At 34.6% G+C, this 23145-nt stretch overlaps 1 protein-coding gene across 3 annotated transcripts; it reads right to left on the minus strand.

Annotated features, from left to right (window-relative positions):
- Positions 1 to 1050: 1050 nt before the first annotated feature.
- On the minus strand, positions 1051 to 15894 carry LOC108482654 (E3 ubiquitin-protein ligase UPL1). Of its 3 annotated transcripts, XM_053030105.1 has the most exons (17): positions 15514 to 15894; positions 14286 to 14381; positions 14001 to 14207; positions 6636 to 13764; positions 5842 to 6521; positions 5458 to 5775; positions 5020 to 5221; positions 4657 to 4940; positions 4240 to 4532; positions 2955 to 4083; positions 2718 to 2864; positions 2495 to 2575; positions 2175 to 2400; positions 1947 to 2086; positions 1762 to 1868; positions 1501 to 1676; positions 1051 to 1403 (listed from the first exon to the last, which is right to left on the minus strand). In XM_053030105.1, exons 1-16 carry the CDS (start codon positions 15544 to 15546, stop codon positions 1574 to 1576), a joined length of 11175 nt encoding a protein of 3724 aa, XP_052886065.1. In that variant the 5' UTR covers positions 15547 to 15894; the 3' UTR covers positions 1051 to 1403; positions 1501 to 1573. The 3 variants fall into 3 exon arrangements, with proteins under 3 accessions (XP_052886065.1, XP_017641269.1, XP_017641268.1); XM_017785780.2 differs by having other exon boundaries at positions 5842 to 13761; XM_017785779.2 differs by having other exon boundaries at positions 5842 to 13764.
- Between the last annotated feature and the right edge of the window lie 7251 nt (positions 15895 to 23145).

Consider the following 23145-nt stretch of genomic DNA (forward strand, 5'->3'; position numbering starts at 1 on the left):
GTTTACACATTGTAATTATTAATTCTAAAAAAGACTGAGTTTTGCATAGATATATTGGTTTAATCGGAAAGGTAGCAGAAGGAATTATTAGGTGAGGTGGCTCCATCATTGACCAGCAAATAAAAATGAAGAAGAAACAGTGGGGAAGAAGGGGGGTTGCAACCATCACGTCCTTTTCTTCACTTTGTAATTATTATCTCAAAGCTCATCATATGGTTTCTTGGCAATCTCAGCTTCTTCTTCTTTTTCTTCTTGCTCTTCTTTTCCTATTGAATTACAATAGTAAACAAAACCCGCACAATAAACACGACTCAAACTCAGGTCATACTTGAGGCGGTGAACAACCTTAACCATCACATGAGATTCTTTGCAATATAAATAATTTACTCTTTCTTTGCTCATAAATTAATAAACCCGGATCATGCAAACTGCAATATAAATATTAATTAATTTACTCACTGTAATTTAAATATTACCAGCATAGTAGAGAAAATCTCATTAGAAGTGATAGTTAAAGTATATTTTGTAGTATGAGCCAATAAAAAAGTTTCATTTTATGTCCTCCGATTGCCAAGTTAATCAAGATACTTTGCCATGTAAGTACTATCAATTTGTCTAATCCGTTGTTTGTATTTTAAATTAGTAAGCAGCACTAACGGTTGACAATGAAAATTAAAAGAAAAAAGAAAAGCGAGGATTCCTTACGTGACTTTAGGGAAAGCTATCAAAACTCCCGCCACTCACTTCCTTTTCCTTTCCTTCCATGATATACCGCGTTTCCTTGCTGCCTTATTTCTCATATATTTCATGTTTAGGTCCACTTCCGAGTAATTACATACAAGTCATATATATTATATTTTAATTTCAACTATTCAATATTCCATTCACTAAAAAACCCTAATTATGGTTCGAATCAATTTTTGTAAAAAAATTCGATTAATCAACTTTGAAGTGATGATAAAGGTAGAAAAGGAAAAGCACTGAGTTCCTCTGTTAGAAGTCTTATCAAAAGAAGGAAACTCAAGGAAATGGAAAGACCAGCTTGGAGGATTTGATATGATAATATAAACAATCGCTATATTATTATTAAATGAACTACTAAGAAGTAGTTGAGGTCTAGAGAGAGATGGGCTGATCCAAAAAGAGAAATATAGGCAGCCATTTTCAAGAATTAGATAAAAATATTAACAATAGAAGAAAGAACCATCATTCAATCAACTACAAAAAAATATCATCTTTTATCCTCTTCAGTGTTTGTCTAGAATATAAGCTCTCCACTTTTGAAATTATAAAGGCAGCACAACCAACCTTCCCCTCCATTTCTACATCATTTTGAGCATGCCATATCCCATTGTCAACATTACTACCTTCTCTTCACCAACCAAAATCTAATGAAAAAGCTTCTGCACACGGAATCAGAAAAATGAACACTATTTAGACGGTCCAGTGAAATTTGACACAATGAAAAGGTGAAATGTTGATGAAGGGTCTTCTACTTACATATTCAATATAGATCTTTAAATGGACTGCCGGCATTGCAGGGACATTGACTTCATCGTAATACAAACTCTGTTCATCCAAAGCCAAACCCTTCACTAGCTTCATGGATAGCCAGCAGCAGACGTTCCTGAAGCTGTTCCTTTGATGAATACTCAGGAAGATCTAACTGATTAAAGCTGGAGACGGAAAAAACAGTGGTTAAAAAACACAATGAAAAAGCATAAAAGTAAATTGTGAGTAAAGAATGTATTCACTCATCACCATGTATGGGCAGAAGGCAGCCGCTCAGGAGCTCCAAAAGCCTTGTGAATCTGAAATTTTTGTGGACCAGAGATACCCTGCAGTGCCTTAAAACCCTCCAATGGCACCTGTACACACCCAATAAAATTCACCTGGATGCCAACCTAGGATAACCTGAACAATTTAATATAAACCAATAAAATTACCTTTGATGTTCCAGTTACAAACTGAAGCAATCTTGCCATGTCCTCTTTACTAAAAGCTTTAACAACTTCCCAAAACCATTGAATAACAGGAGATGCAGCCGTATAGCCAGTATACTCTGTGTTAGCCTTTAGATCATCCACTGTAAAATGATGAGATTTTTAGATGATAAAAGAACCACAGACAAACACAATGACAAGCATAAGAAGCATATAGGCTGGTTAGCTTACAATCAATTTCAGGAAGTCCACTGATTAGTAACTCGAGCTCTTTATCATTAAAAATTGAAATGAGTTCACGTGGCACCAATTCATTAAATCCCTCAAGGAAGGAATTGATTTGAGGACGGATAGCATTTGTCAAGATATGATCAGCAACAAGGTCTACATATTCATGTTTTGTTTCTTCAGTAACCCTGATATTTCTTCCTCCAGGTTTGAGCTCATAATCAGTGACCTTTTTTTTCAAGCAAAACATAACAATTTAGAAGATAATTGAGAAAATAGCAAGAAAAAACCAGGGAAAAAAACTCTGTTCAGTCTTTGCAAACCTCAGTTTTTTCATAAAGTATGTGCTTCTCTTCATCAGCATCCATGCTGAAAGTCAGGTCAGGAATGTCGCTTACATCATTCTGAATTATGAAAAGAAAGACATTAAGAAACAATGGCGAATTAGTCCTTCAAATAGACTCAATGGTTCCAATGCATTATGTGAGAAGATATTATGTGAGAAGATAACCAAAACCAGGGAAGAAATTGATTAATTAGACCAACCTCCAGCATCCACTTCAGATTCTTGTAATAATCAGGATCAACTGCCTCTATATCATGGTAGGTCACCTTAACACCAAGAATGTGCTTGTAGAAGGATCGAGTAAAATAAACATCCAAAAGTTGACCATCAAATAGTGCCTTTGCAACCTGCATATATCACAGGAGAAAAAATAAGAATAAAACTAATGCAAATCACAATAAACACCTACATTAGAACCTAACAGCCCAGTGGCTTACCACGCGACCAACGAATTTGAAGTAAGAAAGATGCTCGGTCTGGTAAACAGAATTGGGATTTGGCTGGAAAGTTGCATTGCTCCCCACAGTAGTAAAAAGTAATGCACCTTTATCAAATATGACCCTTGAGAGTAACTGATACCATTCTCTAGTCAGTCCACCGGCATCAATGCCCTCTTCCCCTTGAAACTGCACGTTCAAGCGACCTTTCAGATCCTGAGTAGGTCGCATTCGTAATTGATTGTAAGAGTCCTCCAAAACATATGCCCGCCGCACACTTATCCGCAGTGGACCAGCAAGATGCTGTTCATGCTGTTGCCTTATTCTTGAACGGAAATATGCTCTCTTGTTATCAAAGTCGATCAACCTTGGAGCTTTCAGCAACATAGATAGCGGTTTTTCTAGCAAGCCAGGATTTTGCCTAACAAAAGCGTTCAGAAGTCTACGATGCTTCTCGGCAAACCTTGCGAATGTGACAGAACCATCAAGCTTCTTCTGATAATCCCCACCGCATTTAGAGGGTAAGGTAACAGAACACTCAGCAGACTCTTTTACTTCTTGTGCAGTCACATTTACATGATCTTGTTGCATGATACAATGATTGGCATGTAGCTTTTCACACAAAACGAAGAAGGCCTCAATGAAAGGAAGAAGTCTCTGAGTCCCAGGAGGAAGTGGTGATGACGAGGATGCTCCTTGAAGATGCTCCCCAACATTTATATTAGATACAGTTGGACAGAGTGAGCTCTGAGCCAGCTGTGCCTCAGTCATGCCAATACAATTACTCAATTCTTCCCACAATGGCTCTAATGATACATTTAACTTCCACATGGTAGCTTGCTCTTCCTGTTCATCATCACCACCCTCAGGTGTATCATCACCAACATTAGTTGAAGTGAGTGAGCTAAGCACTTGTAGCACACGTAGAATAGCAGCTCCTGCCATGGAACCTGCACTAAGACCCAGCATCTGTGTATTCCTCAGTGTTACAAGCTCATTGACAGCCGAACTACTCAAACCATGAGCTAATTCTGAAAGCTCTGAGGTAAAGAATTTCCGATGGGTCACAGCAACTGATGCCAGTTTCTTCAGCACCTCACCAGCTAACATATAAACTTTATCTGACAACCTAAGCAAAAATATTACAAAGCAGCAGTCAAAAAGAAATAAAAAGATTTGCCAGGGAAACATGGGATCAAAAAGAAAAACGAACATGAGAACAAAAACCTAACTAGCATAAATAACTTTCAACATATCCTTAGGTATAAGAGTCAAGAAATAATACCCCTCACGACCAAGAAGACTACACAAATTGCACAAATCAGATTCTGGTAGCTGCAAGAAAATATTATGAAAGTCCACATTTTTATTGCCTTTAGATCCAGAGGATTCAGCATTGGTCCGCTTCTCTTGATTAGACTCTTGTTCTGTCAAAGAAAGGTCCTTATGTGCATCACCAGAAGCTTCTTCATTGAGCAGGTTCTGAGAACTTGAATTATCAACAGCTAAATGAGAGAGTGACCAGCTTTCTAATTTTGATGCTGCTGTGTAGACAACCACTTGAAGCAAGCCTACAACCTGCATATTACATACCATATTAAAACAAACAGCAAATAATACAGAATTATATCAATATCCAGGAGTAAGAGAGAGCCAGGTTAATCAGTAAAATATTTAGAACAGCGATAAATTTAAAGAGTACCTGCTCAAGATGGGTAGTGCTGAGCAAAAACAGCGGACGGTTCAAGAGCTTAAGAAATAATATTAGAGGGATATCCCCTTGAGAGTTTCCCAAGGGTTTTGATGATTCTCCATCCATGATTTTCTCCTTGCCTTTATCTTTCTTGGTTTCAGGGTTTTGGGGGCTCAAAGGCTCAGAAAGAATTGAAGGATCATAGTGGAACAGCATATTTGAAACGGCAGAATGATTTGTAGCCAAATAAGTCAAAATTTCAAGAACACGACGTAGTACAAGAGGTGGAAGACCTGTTGCAACATAAAAACCCGAAGGTAAGATGAGGGAAACAAATACAGAAAGGCACAGTAATATCAGATGAAGCATTACCATCAAACACCTGTGACCGACCATAAACAACTTTTGAATGGCAACCATAAAGCCTTTGGGAATTAATTGTTGACAAACCACTGCTTGAGCCTTCAACTTCAGATCTAATCATATCAAGCAAGAGCTTTACCAAAGTTGCCCTAGTAGCACTATGCGCACAAAGATTTAACAGAAGCCTCTGCAGAAGGCCTTTCCCAAGGGGCTACAAACAGATAAAAACAAAAACAAGTGTTAGAAAATACAAGTTTCAAAGTTTTCATCAACTATTTGGAGAAATATAACCTACATTATACCAACAGCATAGTCTGCTGTCAACAAAACTAAATAGAGCAATTCAAGAACTTTAAAGCTGTCAATCTCCAACCAATCTTGGCAGATTGGTCAGATTCAGTAAGCTTTGTTGAACATTGAAGCATGAAAAACAGTAAATAGCAGTACCTGTGCTAGCCGTAGAAGGCGAATTAAAGCTTTCAAAGAATTGGAGTTCAGAAGAGGCTCCCCTTCAATTTCCTTCACTTTTAAGCTATCTGAAATGGTAGAACCAGGCCTTCGGCCCAATGTAATTCCAACACCCCTGTCCATCACTGTTTGCCTATCCAAACCCAAACCATTCCTCCGATTACTTAGCCTATGGCTACCTCCAAACAAACTGCGTGCCTGGTAATGACTCATTGCTCTATCCCTAAGCATTTGAGCCTCAGCAAGTAAAGGAGATGGTAATGCAGACAAAACTGCTTCTGAAGAAGTCAAAAGCACCTGGGACAAAGGCTAAAAAGTTAATATTGTTCAGTTATTAAGGAGGGAAAAGTTTACAGTACAGACCTCTTCACGCAGATCAGCAGGGAAAGTGGCAATGATAGAAGCGTTATCCATATCCACAGGTTGACCCTCAGCTTGCTGTGCAACTCTCTGTGCTCTTTGCTGTGCTAATACTTCTGCCTGAATGTCTGGTGGAAGAGCAGCTAAGAACTCAGGGTCAATATTATCTGCTGAAGGTGGTACATAAGTTGGAGGTTGAACAGATTGGGCTTGTTGGGAAGCCAAAACTTCTGCCCGTAAATCTTCAGGTAATGCCTCCAAGAAGGTAGGGTCAATGGCATTAGAACCAGGACCCTCAATATTAGCACTAGCTTGATCAGCCTGATTAGCATCCTGAGAATCAAGTGTGCCTGGCTCCTCTGCACCAATTTCATGAGGAATTGATTGATCAGTTTGGTTCTCTTCAGCATTAGCAGTATTCATGTCCACATCAATACGCTCATGAACCGAAGACCCATTAGAATCACCTGGGCTAGGCATCTCCGAACCAGAACCTGTCAAAATACGATTACCTGCCTGACCATCTCCTCCTGACAATCCATCATCAACCATGGCCTGTGGTGAAAGGTTTCCAGGCACAACAGAACCCCCCTCAGGCAAGTTAACCATTTCAGAAATTTGCTCTACTTGATCAGCAGCTGTTGTGCCATTCCCATCTCCAATTTCCATGTTATCATGCTCATCTGGTGCATTGTTCAAAGAAAACGTTTGAGTTAATATCCCTTCATGTCTTTGAATAGATTCAGCCATGTCACCAGACTGAGGATTCAGCTGCCCTTGACATGTAACACTTTCACCTGTTGGATTAAGTTCCTGTGAAATTCCATTGTTATTTTCTTGCTGCTGATCTTCACTCTGCTGACTACTGGTGTTCTCTCCCTCTACCACAGCCTTCCCATCATTTGATGGAGGAGCATCTGATGGTTGCGACTCCTGGACTCCAGAATTTTGTGACTGCCTTTCTGCTAAATTGTTGGCTGGAGCTGTACTGCGCAAATGAGATACAAACTGTTCCTCTACAGCCTGTGCAATTGCTGCAGCTTGAGCACTTGCTTGTGGCTGACCATCATCAGTCCACCGTCCATCACCAGGCCCCCTTCTCCCTTGCAGATGTAATGAGTCCATGCCTACAGAATAATCAGTCAAGGGTGGGGGTGCTGCACTACCCAATCGATCACCAAACAGGCTATTTGGTGCATGATCAAATGGCAGACCAGGAGCATCAAACATGTAAAAATGGGTAACATCAAAACTCCCAGATGAGAAAGCTTCCAAATCCCTGGATGAATTCCCACCGGATGACCACATCAAGCTCAAGTCTCCTGACTGGGATGGTCTTAACAGAAGAGGATGTTGAAAGCCATTTACTTCTGTAACAGAACGATCAAAGGAAGACCTACCATTAGATCGCCTGCGTTCAAAACCTACAGGCCTACGAAGACCGAAGAGATCATCCACATTCACACCTTCAAAAGGTTCAGCAGCCACATCAATTAAACCACTTGCAGTTCCAGGTTGCCCAAGTACCTGCAGATGATCTAACCCATCAAGGGCCTCCCTCCACCTTACCTCTATGACCCGCTCATGAAAGTCATCATCTTCTTCATCAATCATGTCATCGTTATAGTCATCTCCCAAACCAGTATCATCATGGTCCTCCACATCAGTATCAGCTAGAGACATCATTCCAGCACCATCTTCAGCTATATCCTCATCCTCATCCTCCCCCTCATCATCATCCTCATCATCCTCCCCATCATCTGCCATGTCATCATCCTCATCAGCCATATCATCATCTGCCCTATTCTCCACCCGGAATGTCATCTCAATTTGGTCAGCATTGTGCAACACACCTCCTTCCATTTCTTCACGCATGAAATCCATCCCAAGTTCCACTGGTCTGCTGCTAGCTACAGGCTCCACTTCAACTCTCATATCTTGCTCGATAGGATCATCTGAGTTTGCGTTGTGATTGTCTTCAATTTGCAAAGTAGCTTGATGTTGTTGTTCAGTTGTCTCTGCATCTACAACTGCTTGCTGACCACCCCCATTCTGGTTGTGCTCTGTCTCCTCAGCAGCAGATATAGTTACCTGATCAGCATGTCTTCCGTTTGAAGACAATGACTTCTTCTTGTTGAAACATTCAAACTTGAAAACCTGCTCATTTGCATTAGCAGCCCTAGTCAGGCTTTCCAAAGCCTTGAGCATCAGACTTACAGTTTTGGGTGCATCAGAATGATCCAAATCAATCACTTCTAGAATATTGGTTAGACACTGAACTACTCCTCCTTCAATCATGCTTTTTGCTATATCTGGTGAGCAGCCAGTGCCAGGTAAGTTGCTTGATGATGAGTTCTTTGACAAAATTGAATATGCCAAATCAGCAAAAGCAAAAACCCTTTTGTCAGGCACCAAGGAGCTATTCATTGAATTACTTTCCACATTTGCCAGAGAAGATAAGGCTTTCACAAGTTCGTTAATCACTCTTTTACGGCCTTCACTGGAACGGCCACACAGAACCACCAGAAACCAAGAAGCTTTTTCAGACAACTTGTCCCTCCATTCATCAAGTCCAGATGATTTATCAACAGATAAGGGAAGCAACCTATGCAAAATATGATGAACAATGCCAAGGCTGCCAGACGAGTCTGATTGATTAGAAACACGGGGTTGACTCATTTCTGAATCCCTTTTCAATATGACTCCTACCGCATGTACATACATTAAAAGAATATCACTCAATAACTTGAGGACAAAAGTCACCTTAGCAAGCCCTGCAGATCTTTCATTTTCAGACTCCATTTTCCTAGTTTCTTCAACCTTCGACTTACCCTTCACCTTGCTTGTGGGTTCATCAATCTCCATAGAAGTTAAGCCAGTTGCACTATCTTCCTGGCCTTTGGCAGAAGGATACTTCAGAACTATTTCAAGAAGCTGATCAATCACTTGAGCAAGATTGGCTGGAATCTTTTTGTGGCCTTTGGAACACTTACCTGTTCCATCATTTACCTTATTCTCAGGAATTCGCACAGGTTCATTTGAAGCTAATCCAACTTCAGCACCAGAAGCTTTCAATTTGTCTTTCTCTCTCTCCTTTTCCTTCAATTGAACTACAAAGGGTCTACCCCCTGATGACTCCAATTGACAAACCGCAGTAGCAGCTTTCATAAACACTACAGGATCTCTGCATATAACAGGAGCCATTGATGTTAAAAATGTGCGAGGTGAAACACGGCCAGCATGCCTGCTGCCACTCAAAGTCTGTCTAATCTCCAACTCCATGGCAGTTTGCAAAGTCTGAGGATCTTCAAGGAGATGTCTAATAATGGCAGATGCAACAGTATCATAACCAGGAAAAAAACAAGTTCTTGGAAGACTAAAGAGAGCAGCTAAGCCTCCATTCTCAAGAAATTGCAAAGCTAGAGCATGTGTTTTTGTCAAGCGAGCACATAACTGAAGAACAGCCTGCATCACCATTGCTGGAACGTGCTGTTTGATTAGTTCACAAGCAAGAAGCAGCAGCTTCTGACTTTCTTCTACAGTCAAGTAACCAGTAGATTTACCCAATATTTTCTCAAATGAAGTGATTGGTTCTTTCTCATTAGCATCTGAAGCTGATTTTTTCTCCGTCACTGGTTCTGGAACAGTCAAAGAAGCATGGTCCCCAGATGAATCTGGCTGAGATACTGTCTGCGTACCCTCCACTGTCTCAGAAAACAATCTTGGACGGGACTGCAACATGTTATCCAAGATCAACAGTAAAGCACTGATACATTTTGGTGCCATAATTTCATTTCCCACGTCATTTTTAGCCTTAAAGTCAATCAAGATATCAAGAACAGCAGGTACTACACCATTCTGGCCAGCAATTTCACGTGTATTTCCATCCTCAGAAAGAAGCAGCGCTACAATATGAGATATCATACACAATGCACTGGAGTCCTTGGAAAAATCCAATGGACAGAGCCTCAGCTGCTGAATAAGAAATGATAGCACTTTTGGACGGTCTTCTCCTTTGTTACGATTGCAAAGTGTTACAAGCAAGTCTGTCAATGAAAATGCCATGTTATCACTACTCTGGAACAACTTAACAGATGCATTGAGGATATCATCAATTGGTGGTGCTGCAGGTCGCCCTTCTTCAGTCATGACATCCATTGGCTTATCAACACTGTCAACTTTGGATGTCTCTGATGAATTTCCAAGTGATAAAGCAAGAGCTCGAGCTAGTTCATCATCCTCTTGCACAGGATCGTCAGCATGACTAATCAGCCACTCCATGGCCATTTCAACACTATTTGTTTCAACTCGTCTGAGGGCTTCCTCTGCTCTAGCCCTAGAAAAACCCATCTCAACAATGGTAGCAATGGTTCCTTCATCAGGTGCTGGGGGCATGAAACGTTGGTTTGTACTTCCTGTAATATTGCTGCGATTTCGTTTCACAGCGCCAACACCCGAGTATATATGCATGACAATAGAAACAACAGAAGCCACAAAACCAGGACTACAATTAGGAAACAAAGGATGATTCCAGATCAGTAGAATCACATCCAGCACCTGAGACTGCAGCATGCGCACAAAGGTTTCTGGGTCCCTAGGAACAGGAAAGAGGCCGATTGACAAGCCAGCAGCAACTGGCTGAACAAGCAGCTGAGTCTGAGATGTAGAATTCCCAAACAATAATAATGTAGAATTAACAAAATACTCAAGCACACGGCAGTAGCATTGTAATGTATCAAGCAGCCATGTACCATGGGAGACTTTATTTGCTTCACCTGCTTTCTCGTGTTCAATACCAGGTGTAGGGATAGAGTAGGGTAACGTCCACAATAACTGACTAGTAGCTTCAAAAGTGGTAAGTAGCTCCTTGAAGGTTCCATGCACATAAAAATTATTAACCATTCCTGTATAACATGTTCGCCGCCTACTATCAAATGTCAGTGCTCCCATGTCATCAACAACTTTCCCAAGGTACCGACACTTGACGGAAAGTGAAGTATCAAGTCCTGAAGAAGAAGAATACCCAGAGAAACCCAGTGCCTCAAGAAATACTTTAGCCAGGGCCATACCAAGAGTCTGTGAAGCCGAACTTAATGATCCAACATCAGCTCTACGGCGGTAAGGTGTCGTAAACCCCTTAACAAGAGCTGTGAAAAAGGACCGCAATGTAAAAGCAAGCTTGTTAAGAATTTCTATCACAAGAAGACCAGGACTTTTTGTTTTCAAATCCTGGACTGATGATGTTTCTGGCAAACTGTGAGAAGAATCAGAATCAATGTTCAGAGCATTCAGGTGTCGACCATTCCTTCCACCTCTTAAACGGGACAAACCATGTCGACTACGACGGTGCAAACTTTCACCAGAACGAACAAGTGAAAGAAACTCTCGATCTGCACCACCCAGAAACTGAGAACCACTCCTAATGGAAACTGGATTCATATATCTCACGGCAGGGGTACTAGCATCATCATCACTTTCTCTTCCAACAGCAGCATTTGATGGACCAGTGTCTGTATTCTCACTCTCTTGATCAGCTTTCCGCTTCTCATCAGCCATGGTGTCATTAGACAAAGAAATTTGCCATATTATTTCCCTGTATGCCCTCCCAAGATCTTTCAATACATCAGCATCTACAGTGCTCAACTCAGAGACAACGCTAGTAGTGGCCTTCAAAAGAAAATTGCAAAGAGACAATATACCTTCAAGACTAGAAAGAGATCTCAGAACCTTAGTCTGGTTGCCAGTTTCAACAGTGGCTAGCTGAGTTCCTCCAATAGAAGCCAACAGTTCATTTGTTGACTTCAGCTGTTCTCTTAGGAATGAACAAACTGCCCGAGCCAGAGATGCAGAATGCTGAGGTGAAAAGCTCTTGAAGGCAACAGAAATGCTCTGTCCAACTGATGCTGAAAGAGGCAGTAAAGGCAAGGTAAACAACTGCAGGACAGCGTCAATCCCTTTCTTTTCAACAAATATACGGCATGTATCAGCATTCTGAAGGATGGTTTCAAGAAGACGGCCCACATTGCTAATACAATCGGAAAGGAACAATTCAATATTCATTAAAGAAGTATCAGGAGACACCTCTGACATCTGATTTGAACTCTCACTCCTTGAGGATTCCCTGTCATCTGGCTGAATCAAATTCCGCTCTTCAGCATCAGTTTCCATTGGAACAGGGGTAGAAGATTCAGCAGCAAAAGATGAAGTGTCAGTCCCAGTTCCGATTCTCCGTATAACATTCAAGATCTCAATCACCATATCCACTCCAGGTGCACGCAACGAAGAAGCATGACGCATAAGTTCATCCAAGCCACTTGACAAAGAAGTAGGAGTATCTCCGGTAAGAGACCGCAAATATGTTCTAGAAGTAAATATCTTGACAAAGCACCTCAAAGCATTGCGATCTTTCACTGCCGCAAGACCATTAGTATTAAGACAGAAGGCATCCAAACACTGAGGTATGCATGTTATGGCTTCGGCAGAGCAGAGAACACCATCCATAATAGCATCTAGGAAGGCAGATGGAAGACCAGCAGCATCTAAGACAGGAAAGCAAGTAGGATCCTTGTGAATTAGATCACTCATGACAGTTGCTGCAAGTGCAAATACTCCCCCACCAAAATCTTTTGCTCGTCTGAATATGATACATAAGCATTGTGGCAACAAGCTCTCCTCAGATCCATAAATACGAGCAGTGTTTCCAGGGGCATATGTTCCAAGAGATATAGCCCGTAACAAAGCTTTCATGAGTAGCCGTCGATGATAAGCAACTAATGCTTCAGAATACAAAGGCTGCATATTATCAAGCTCAGTTGACGCTCCTGCGACTACTTGTGAAATCCTCCCACTACAATCAGGGTCTTCAACTAGTTGCTTTGGACTGTTTTCCACATAAGAAACTTCAAGTTTTAAGCGAGAGATTGTATCATCTAAACCACCCAAGTCTCTGAACAGTGCAGCTGCAGGATTACTGTAATCCATAAAAGCTTCCAGAATATTGATGGATGTAGTAACCAAATGCAGATGCTGAGGATCGGTATCTTTAAGCAGGGGTAAAAGAGTAGGGATAAACCCTGCTTCACGCATGGCTGAGCAACCTGATGATGATGAAACCAAAGCAGTGACAAGGGATAGTAGAGCCTCAGCAAACACAACAGACCACTTTGAGGTATTGCTAATAACAGAATCAATGGCTTTCTGCATGAGACTAGATAGAATACCACGGTGTCCACCAGATGTAACAGCAGTCAATACAGCTGGTTGGCGGGATCGGTCTTGACAAAGAGCAACCAAAGAAAGCAGACATAAAATCCGAATTTTCTCAGAAACTGCATCTTCATAACTCAGTAAAGTAACTAATTCATTGACAAACTCAGGCTCATTATTGAAGAAAGAAACAAGGTCATCAGTATCACTGCTTGCCTGAACAAGAACGATGAAGGCATACAAGCGAATGCGCGTATACTGCTGCCGAGATGTTAAAGATCCAAAAGCCCTTGCAAACCGCAATCTTGATAATAAAGAAAATCTTAAATTGGCTGGTACCTTATATTCACCAACTAATTTATTCAAGAGCTCCAAATCAGTCTCTGGATGAGTGTTGATATTAGGTAAATGAATAATTTGTAAACCTCGGGTAGACTGTTCAGAGGAAGAGACCTTATTTGATGCATAGAACTCAAAATGTAGAGTACACCCAAGATCATAAGCAACTGTATCGCATCCATTCTGTATAGCACATGCAATCAATCCTAGACCCTCTTCTTTTCCCCCCCAACCTTGTGCAAGTGCAAATAACTTAGAACTCAGAGATGCATCTCTGACAGAGTACTTTCCAATTGTTTTCTTCAAGAAAGCAGCTAAAGTTTGCAAGCAAGCCTCGACAACATCAGCATCAGTCGATGCAAGCAAGGATGACAGATGCTGCTGCAAACAGCAAGGAACCAAAACCAAGAAAATTAAGATGAAAAGAAAGAAATCGAAGGAAATAATTTCCATATTAATAGCCTCAAAGGAAATAACGTCTGATCACCAAATTGGAAAGAAATCAAAAAAGATAACCAAGATTATAAAGCATATAGATTTACTAATATATTTTCTAAGAGGAGAATAAGTGTAGTATAAAATGTAAGAGCATAGGATTTCTACGACCAAAAAAATACCTCATAAGAGCTATAAAAATGCTTATTTGTGCAGTTGTCCAAGACTAGTCTTCTAACACGAAGAATTTGAAGAACTGCTTCCCTGGGGAAAGGAGGATCAGATCCAAAAAAATTATCCTCAACCTGCAAATCTTTCCTTGGTTTTATATGCTTCTCAAAAAATTTGTCAAAATGGTTAAAAAGCTCAACCCAATGATGAAAATCTCCCTGCATCAATAACAAAAAAGTTAATTAACTGCACTAAAAATACTGCAACATTTTATCAAATAAAGGTTAAAGAGGCACCTTATCAAACTCCCAAACAAAATCTTTCAGAGGTTCCTCTATATTTTCCAGCGGCACAGAAGTCACGCTATTGATGAAGGATCTGATTTTGGGAGGCTGATACAAATCAAAACGAAAAACAGTTACTTTAGCTATAGGCATCTATAGATTCCTAGATTTTCATGTGCTACAAATATTAGAATTCAAAATTAGAAAATCAAAGGAGACCGAACAAGAGAGAGAAAAGACAAGTAATAAGAAAAATAGACCATACAATACTGAACAGCTTAAAAGCTACTAACTGCTTTCTATCTATATGGGAAGAAATAAGCATAACACAAAAGAAACCAAAATTTGTTCCCATAGCTCTCTATGAATATAACCTCAAGCCTCCTCATAAAACCATTTCCAATAAAAATATTTTGCGCAGCTTTCAACAATCAATATCTAACCCAAGTAGCTATTACTTGTACATTGAAAATGTCAAAAAAATAAAAACATTACCAGATCATGCTATATGGCAACCAACTAAATTTAGCAATCTCCACCATAGCCTCTCCTAACTCAAGAATTACAAACATATCCTTGGTTTTTTGCAAACAACAGACAAATATTTGCATGTTTCGTCAAATGCAATAAACTTTATAGTCTTCACATTAATAAAATGACACCAAATTCAGAATTCAAGCAACAATGCCCCAATATGTTACCAGTAAAATGTTAAAAAATGAAAGGTCAATTTTATGTTGACTTAGTTATTTATTTGATACCGTAATTCTATATGGGTTTTCCAAACTGGCAATTTACTTCAAACCCGTAATAATCTTAGAGACTCTATCATTTAGAGTTCAAAGTAAATAGTTAAGCTCATTTCACTTCCTGTTATTTCCTAGCCAACAAAGCAAATAGAGCATTATTTATTAATGCCTAAATACAAGGTATCAAAGAAAATTAGAAAACGCTTACAGTATTTTTTTTAAACATAAATTAGAAATATATATAAACAATTCCATCTCTATCTCAACTATCAAACTTAGCTATTAGTAACGAACTCTAAACAACCAAAAGCACGAAAATATATACAAATTAAAATCTTTAATCCTGATCAATAAAAACATGAAAAAGGAATTCAAACTTCACATAAATTGAACAGCATAAAAAAACTAAAAATTCGAAAAACAAATAAGTAATATCAAAAGCACATAACATAATAAAAAATAACTGAAGGAAAGAATTATCTTTTACATACCACTTCTAAATACCTCCTTCGCTTGAGCTTCATGTTGAGCAAAAAAAGAGCATTTCAAGAAATAAAGATTCAGAGAATCGATCAATTCTCAAAGCAACCGAGAATTGATCGAAGAGTTTTAAAAAGTTAGAAAATTAAATAAAAAAGGTTAGGGCTTCTTTTTCTCAATTATCACTGTTAAAATATGAGGATCAAATAAGGATCCTAAAATTGGGAAGAAAAGTGGGACTGATAATCAGAAGTGAATTTGGGGGAAAAGTTGGGATTCCCGATCGGAAATTAGGGTTTTTTATGAGATCAAAGAAAGAGAGAGAAAAGAGAGAAGTGGAGAAGAATTGTATGAACTGGAGAAGCTATAGAAAGAGTGTATTCTAAATATTTATAGTCAAAAAGAAAAATATTTAGTAAATTAAAATAATAATATGAAGTCTAGCAAAATAATAAGGAAAAATATTATTTATTCATTTATTTATTTCCTACTTCTTTGTAAATTGTACTCAATTTTATTTTTATTTTTTACTTTTATTAAAACATTAATACTACAATACCATTAAAAGAGAAATAATCCATATTCTATAAAAATATTATATTAATATTTTTCTTTTATAGTAATGTTTGAATTAATATAATAATTAGTTCTTTACACATATAATATATAAATGTGTGAAAATAAATATAACACAATTATTAATAGTTTATATTCTACAAAAATATATAAATATTTATATATTTTCCTAGGTAAACTCTACTCACTTTTCCTAGTCTAACTTGATGACATTAGAAATATTTTAGTCATTTTAGTCCTTTAAACTTAGTATATTTTAAGGGTGTTGTATTCTCGTATTAGAGTACTTTTCTTTTAGAGGAGATAAGATGTACTGCAAATAAGTTTTGTGAGAGTTTTGTGGTAATTATAAAGATAATTTTGTACATTTTGAGAGAACTCTATAAGAGTTAAAAGGTTTTATTTTTGCGCTTGTTCTATGAGAGTTAAAACTTTGTTTTTGGGGTTTGAGTTTATACATTTAACCTTATTTTTTTTATATTATACTCTTGTTTGTTTAATCATTTAATAAAAAGTCAAAGCCTCATTTATCTATTTATTTATGTTTGATATTCTCTACATTTTCTATTTCATTATTTATAAGGCTCGATCTCTAACATAATCAATGAAATTACTATATTAATATTCTATATGAAATATGTATATTCATTCTTTTTCTACTATAATAATGTATAAAATATTATACTTTTTTAAAATATATATTAATAATCCATGGTATGTATATATTTTGTACATATTTATATAATTTATTTTTCATTTTGTATGTATTTTATATAGTATTTCGATTGAATCTAACTTATCATATTTAACTATTAAGTATGTTGAGAGAAAAAAATTGGAGAGAAATTTTCGAAGATTATTCGATCAATCGAAAGAGTGGATCATTCTCATTAAAGTATAGTATATATTAACTTATTTTATAATAATAGAAATTTAGGGTTTAGGTTGCTATACTTTCCTAACTTTAAATATTTCAATAATTTTTCTTTCAAAATATATAATTCAACAAATAAATGATTATAGGAAAGTGAAATTGGCCACCTTCAAAATATATATATATATATATATATATATATATAACATTTTATTTTATTACGAATGTAAAAATGACTAAAAAATTTTAAATCCCACGAAATTTTGATTGAATCCTAACTAAAAATAGGAAAAAAGATGCCATGCTTTTGGGACAATAAATTGCATATCTTGAAATTAAGTTGAAAATAAGTTGCTATTAATTTCTAGAGAAAGAAGCAAAGGACATGAGTCATGTCATGTGCCCCTCTGGAAAACTTAGTACCCAAGTTAAAAGGTTTTGCAAAGCTTGACTCTTCTTCAGTCTTGAGACTTTATTACTTTAATTATTAAAATAAAAACCCCCAAAGTTAACACAAAATTTTGTGCATATATTTGAATACCAATTAATAATTAAAAAAAGTTGGATCCTTTTTTAGTGTTTGGTTTTATGCAAAAGATTGGCTTCTTCTTCTTTTCTACATAAAAAAACTCACTAAAAAGGTCATCTAAACACAAATGTGTCAAATATCCCAATGTGATATTTTGGAACAATGGATAGGAAAATTGAAATCTTGGAATAGATAATTATCATATATGCAACAAATTCTTAATTTAGCGTTATTTTGGATATAATTTCGTTTAAATTACATAAACAATATCTATGAAAAAATATGTAACAAATATATTTGTTAAAAATTATATAAAATCAAATCAACAAAGTTAAGAATTCAACATTCATGTCAAAATTCAATACAACATTATTTTATTAAAGAAACATGATTTATTTTGTATGTAAAAATATTTTAATAATTATTTAATAAAATTAATATCGATAATAATTAATTCTATAAGTATAGATATAATAGTAACAGTTTCTGGTTACTTTGGGGAGGCATATTCTTTAAAAATGAATACTTCCCCTTCCACAACCCACACTGAAAGAGGTAAAAGTTAGACAACAAAGCAAAGATTATTCCTTTCTTCGCCTTCAATTCAAACTTGAATCTTGATTCGATATTATAAAACTAATAAACATGCATGTCATGGCATGGGACTTGAATATTCTGATAATGGTCACAGGTTTTCACTTTTAAATTCTGTTCTTTAGGTGGCCATAAATTAATTTTAATTTATTGAAAAAATATAATTTTTAATTTCATAAAATTTTAGAAGGAGAAAAGGATAATTTTATTGCTTTTTTAGAGCCAAAATCCTTACTTGTCTTCTTTGACTACAGAGTATAAAAATTTATACTACGTTAATTTTGTAAGTGAGTAAGTGTTTAAGATTTTTTGTTGACATAAAGGTAATCAATATTGTATTAGTGGACATGTTGTTTTGTTTTAATATCGGTACCGCACATTGCAATGTACCATTTTGAGTTTATTGATATTTCAAAATATTTTTCATATATATATTTATCATCCAATTTTCAAGTTTTTATTAAATTATATATTATTTTGGTAAAAATATTTTATATTTATATATATCTTCGTTGCATCTATATAAATATAAGTTTCAAAATTATAATTAGGTTTAACAATTTAATTTAATAATTAATAATTTTAAATATAATTATGAAAATTTTAAAATGTTTAAGATAAAAATTAGAAATTAATTTAAAATATCAAAATTTTGTACCAATCTATAAGGCCAATAGTACACATCAATACAAACCAATATTTGACCAAAACATGTTAAAATGTACCAAAATTTAAACATAAGTGACTATACATACAATCTACCATAGTTGACACCTATAGTCCAAAGTTAAAACCTGTTGTTCTTATTATCCCTTAAATTATAATATGTAAACTCAATTTGTGAACTTTATTTGGAAGGAAGTTGAAGGATGTAGAAACTGCCATTTGCCAAGCCAAAAAGATAAACAAGTTGCCATTTGTTTAAGGATATATGTAACTTTATGGGTGCAATGAACTTTAGAATTATTATACCTATATCAACCAATGGTAAAAGTATCATAGAGCTCTGTATTAAGAGTTAAATTACATTTTATTTTCTCTATTTAAAAACTAGTATATTACTCTCTATATATAATATTAAAGAGTAAATTGTTCATTTTGTTAAAAGTCTCGTTGATTTTTATTGTTAAAAACTGGTTTCTGTACGTTAGTATAAGGTACACATGACACGTTGCGTGTTATTATCAAGTTATTCCGTAAGCTACGCCAATTTTTAATAGTACAAATGTATGAAAGTTAAAACAGAAATGATCAATTTGCTTTTTGATTTAATGTATATTTGCCCTTTTTGAGTAAGAAAGGACAAAATGCAATCTAACTTCTAATACAATGACCTTTATGATACTTTTGCTGACAAGTAGTCCATCATTTCATACCCCTTATTATACCAATTGCCATTAGAGCCATAAACTTTATATCGAGGGTTGAGATAAAAACTATAAGTTATAATTTTTTTTTATAATTATTGATACTTATAAATAATAAGTTTCAGATGATCTATTTTTATTTTCATCATCATTATCTCGGATTCTAATTTCACTCTATCATGATAAGGTCTTTCAATAATGATTTTTAGTGAATTTAGTGACACCTTTACTTGATAAATCTTATATATATGCCGAAACGATGATTAGAAATTAAAATCATTACTCCTTTCAAAATAAATAGAGTGGACAAAACAAAAAAACCACCAAAATTTGGACAAAAACTACAATATTATAGATTGAAATTAAAAATAAAAGATAAATTAAAAAATATTACCGAATAATCCTCGACTAACAACCTACTGAAGATCGGGGGTGCAAACACCAAGAAAATAAAATTTTGGATTGTAAATTTGAGAGACTAGATTTAAAAATAATAATAATAATAAATTACAAATTTAAATATTCAATTAAAACATTATGCTTATAAGTACAAAAGGCTCTTAAGAAAAAAGGAAAAATAAATCAATTTAGTTTTGCAGTAAATGCGCACTTAATTAAGCCTCCGCCATTAACTAACAAAATTAATTAAGTCTTTTCATTAATAATTTTTATCTTTGATCACGTTGACCATTAAAATTAATTTACAAATCAATTAGACACATGGCACCTTTTAATTTAATCCTAATTTTTCTCAAAAAATAATTAAAAACATTCAAAATTATAAAATATTAAAAGTTTTTATAAACTTATAAAAATTATGAAAAAATAAAAAATATAAAAACTTATAAAAAATCTAAACAATTTATAAAAAATATTAATAATTATAAAACTTATATAAAATTTTAAAATTATAAAATATATAAAAATTTATTTATTGGTTCTTCATTTTGGAAATTAAACCCTAAAATCAAATTAAATAGTAGTCTCGAATATTTCATGTTAACATATGTTAATATTTGCAACTGTTGGAAAATGAAATTTTGGTTTTATAATAACTAATCATCCTAAAAATATTTTATATCATACAACACTTAGCAGACAATTTTCAACATTTCAAGGTCCAAACTATCATAATGTACTTAACAAACTAGAGATAAAAAAAATTAAAAATAATAGGATGAACTACGAAAATAGTCACTTTTGTTTACCTTAAGTTACATTTTAGTCACTTATGTTTGAAATGTTATGTTTTAGTCACTTACGCTATCGTGTTGTAACATTTTAGTCATTGAGTCGTTAATTGTCGTTAACGGTGTAATGATAAACTAATGTGGCACGTTAAATCATCATTTCAAACAAAACTTTTAGGTTAAATTATAGAATTAGTCCTTGTATTTTTTCGTTTTGAGCAATTTAATTTATGTTCTTTTAATTTTCATTTTTTTCCTTTATTTTTCATTCTCTTTCGCTTCTCCCTCTGTTTTCCTCCATTCTCCATTTCTTTTAATGTAGTTTTTCCATATTTTTCATTTGTTAAAACTTTTTTATGTTTATGAAAAAAGAAAAGGCGAAAGCTGAAACTAAAATAAAACTTGATTCGCATATTCTCACCCCACAAATTACAAACTCTCATCGTTCATCGCTGCTTTAACGAATCAATTTCGATCTCTCAATGACATAGTTTACAAACTCGCCTCACTCAAAGACCTCACCAGTCATGACTTATGGCAATCCACCCTCAACAAAGTTTCCCGAGCCTGTTCCTTCAACCCTCTAACCAACCCCCACAACCAACTTATCTACCTTACCTACAACATTTTTGCCCTCTCAAAACCATGTTGTTTTATGGATTCTTCCACAGTTTTGCACTCTCAATAAGTAAAACGACCACCATACGAAACTTACGCGCAACTTTACACAAACCATTTTGGTTCTATGCTCCTTTTTCTCTTCGATTCATCCATGCTCGGCTTTCAATCAATATTGCTTGGGAATATCTAAGAAAGTTTAGATCAATTTTATTGTTTGCTTAATTTTATTCATCATAAAATAGAAGAAAAATAAATAAATAATCTACATGATTCTATAAAAATTTGGAAATGAAAAAATGTTTTGAATATAAAGAGTTCAATCTATGTTTAGATTTGATTAATGATGTGATTTTTTATATTGATTAGTTAGATCCAGTTTTAGTTTCAAAATTAGGTTATATTCAAATTGAGATTTGATTAAGAATGATTGGTATTTGATTTTGAGTTAAATTCAATTTAGGAATCATGTGAAAAAAATAAGAATTCGTTTTATTTAGTGGGAAAAGATTATGCCTCTACAATGAATAATATCAGAAAAGAGACAAATAGAGGGGAAGAAGAAAATGAAAAAAAAATAAAATTGTTAAAAAAAAAGTATAGGGACTAGTTTTAACAAATGAAAAACATAGAAAAAATAAATTAAAATAAATAGTGAAGGGAGGAAAACAGAAGAAGAAGCATAAGGGAATAAAAAATAAAGAAAAAAAGAAAGAAAGTCAAAAATAACATAAAAGAAAAAAAATCAAATGACTCGAAACGAAAAAATATAAAGACCAATTGTAAAATTTAGCCTAAAATTTTCGTTTGAAATAATTATTTAACATGCCCCGTTAGCTTACCGTTATACCATTAATGACAATTAAGGACTCTATGGCTAAAATGTTACAACACGATAAGTAAGTGATAAAAACATAGCATTTCAAATGTAAGTGACTAAAATATAACATGAGGCAATCAAAAGTAACTATTTTAGCAGTTTGCCCAAAATAACAATAAGTTACCAATAAAAATGAGAGAGACACGTAATTATTATTTTACTTGTGGCCTAACGATCTGACGACTATTCTCATTATCCAATGATTGGTCTAAATGTCATGTGTTTATTATGATTTTAGGGATGTAGATGATTTTTTATAAGATTTAATAGTTTTATAAATTTATTATATTTTTGAATTTTTATATTATTTATAAGTTTTATGGATTTTATTAGTTTTATACAATTTTAAATATTTTTACATGTTTTATTAATTTTATAAAATTTATATTTTTATGAATTTTAAGCTTATATGTTAAAACAACCCTTAAGAAAATGTAACAAAAAAAAATCAACTAAGCTCTTAAGTTCCTCAATTAACAGTTTTAATCATTAATCATATTGATCGTTAAAATAAATTGACGGACCAATCAAATAATAACATGTGGCGCTTTTGATTTATTCTTATATATTCTCATAAAAATCATTAATAATTACAAAAAATATAAATTTATTAAATATTAAGAAAATTAAAATTGATATAAACTTATAAAAATATAAAAACTTATAAACATTACAAAAAATATAAAAAACAAAAAAATCTAATAAATTATAAAAATTATAAAATATATAAATTTATAAAAAAACCCATAAAAACTCAATGTTATGAAATAAATAACAATGAAAGTAAACGAATAAAAAATAAGAGAGCAAAAGAAAATACTTATTTTATAGATCAATAATATATTTACAACTCTACTTCAACTCTAATTGTACCAAAAATGCATTATATCATACAATACTACTTAAAAATTGGAGATGAAAATTTAAAAATAAAACAATAATTTATCAATAAAATAAAAAGGTCTCACTATTATTGTTTTGTTTTTGGAATATTAAGAATATTTTATTCAACATG

The sequence above is a fragment of the Gossypium arboreum genome, chromosome 1 (assembly GCF_025698485.1).
Source record: "Gossypium arboreum isolate Shixiya-1 chromosome 1, ASM2569848v2, whole genome shotgun sequence".
NCBI lineage: Eukaryota > Viridiplantae > Streptophyta > Magnoliopsida > Malvales > Malvaceae > Gossypium > Gossypium arboreum.

Excerpts from the sequence above, each read along its gene's own strand:
- LOC108482654 (XM_017785779.2), bottom strand. The coding sequence starts at position 15,546 with ATGAAGCTCAAGCGAAGGAGGTATTTAGAAGTG. Across the intron at positions 5,776-5,841 it reads CTGCTGATCTGCGTGAAGAG|GTGCTTTTGACTTCTTCAGA; the intron begins GTCTGTACTGTA and ends CCTTTGTCCCAG. Across the intron at positions 5,222-5,457 it reads GCCTTCTACGGCTAGCACAG|CCCCTTGGGAAAGGCCTTCT; the intron begins GTACTGCTATTT and ends ATCTGTTTGTAG.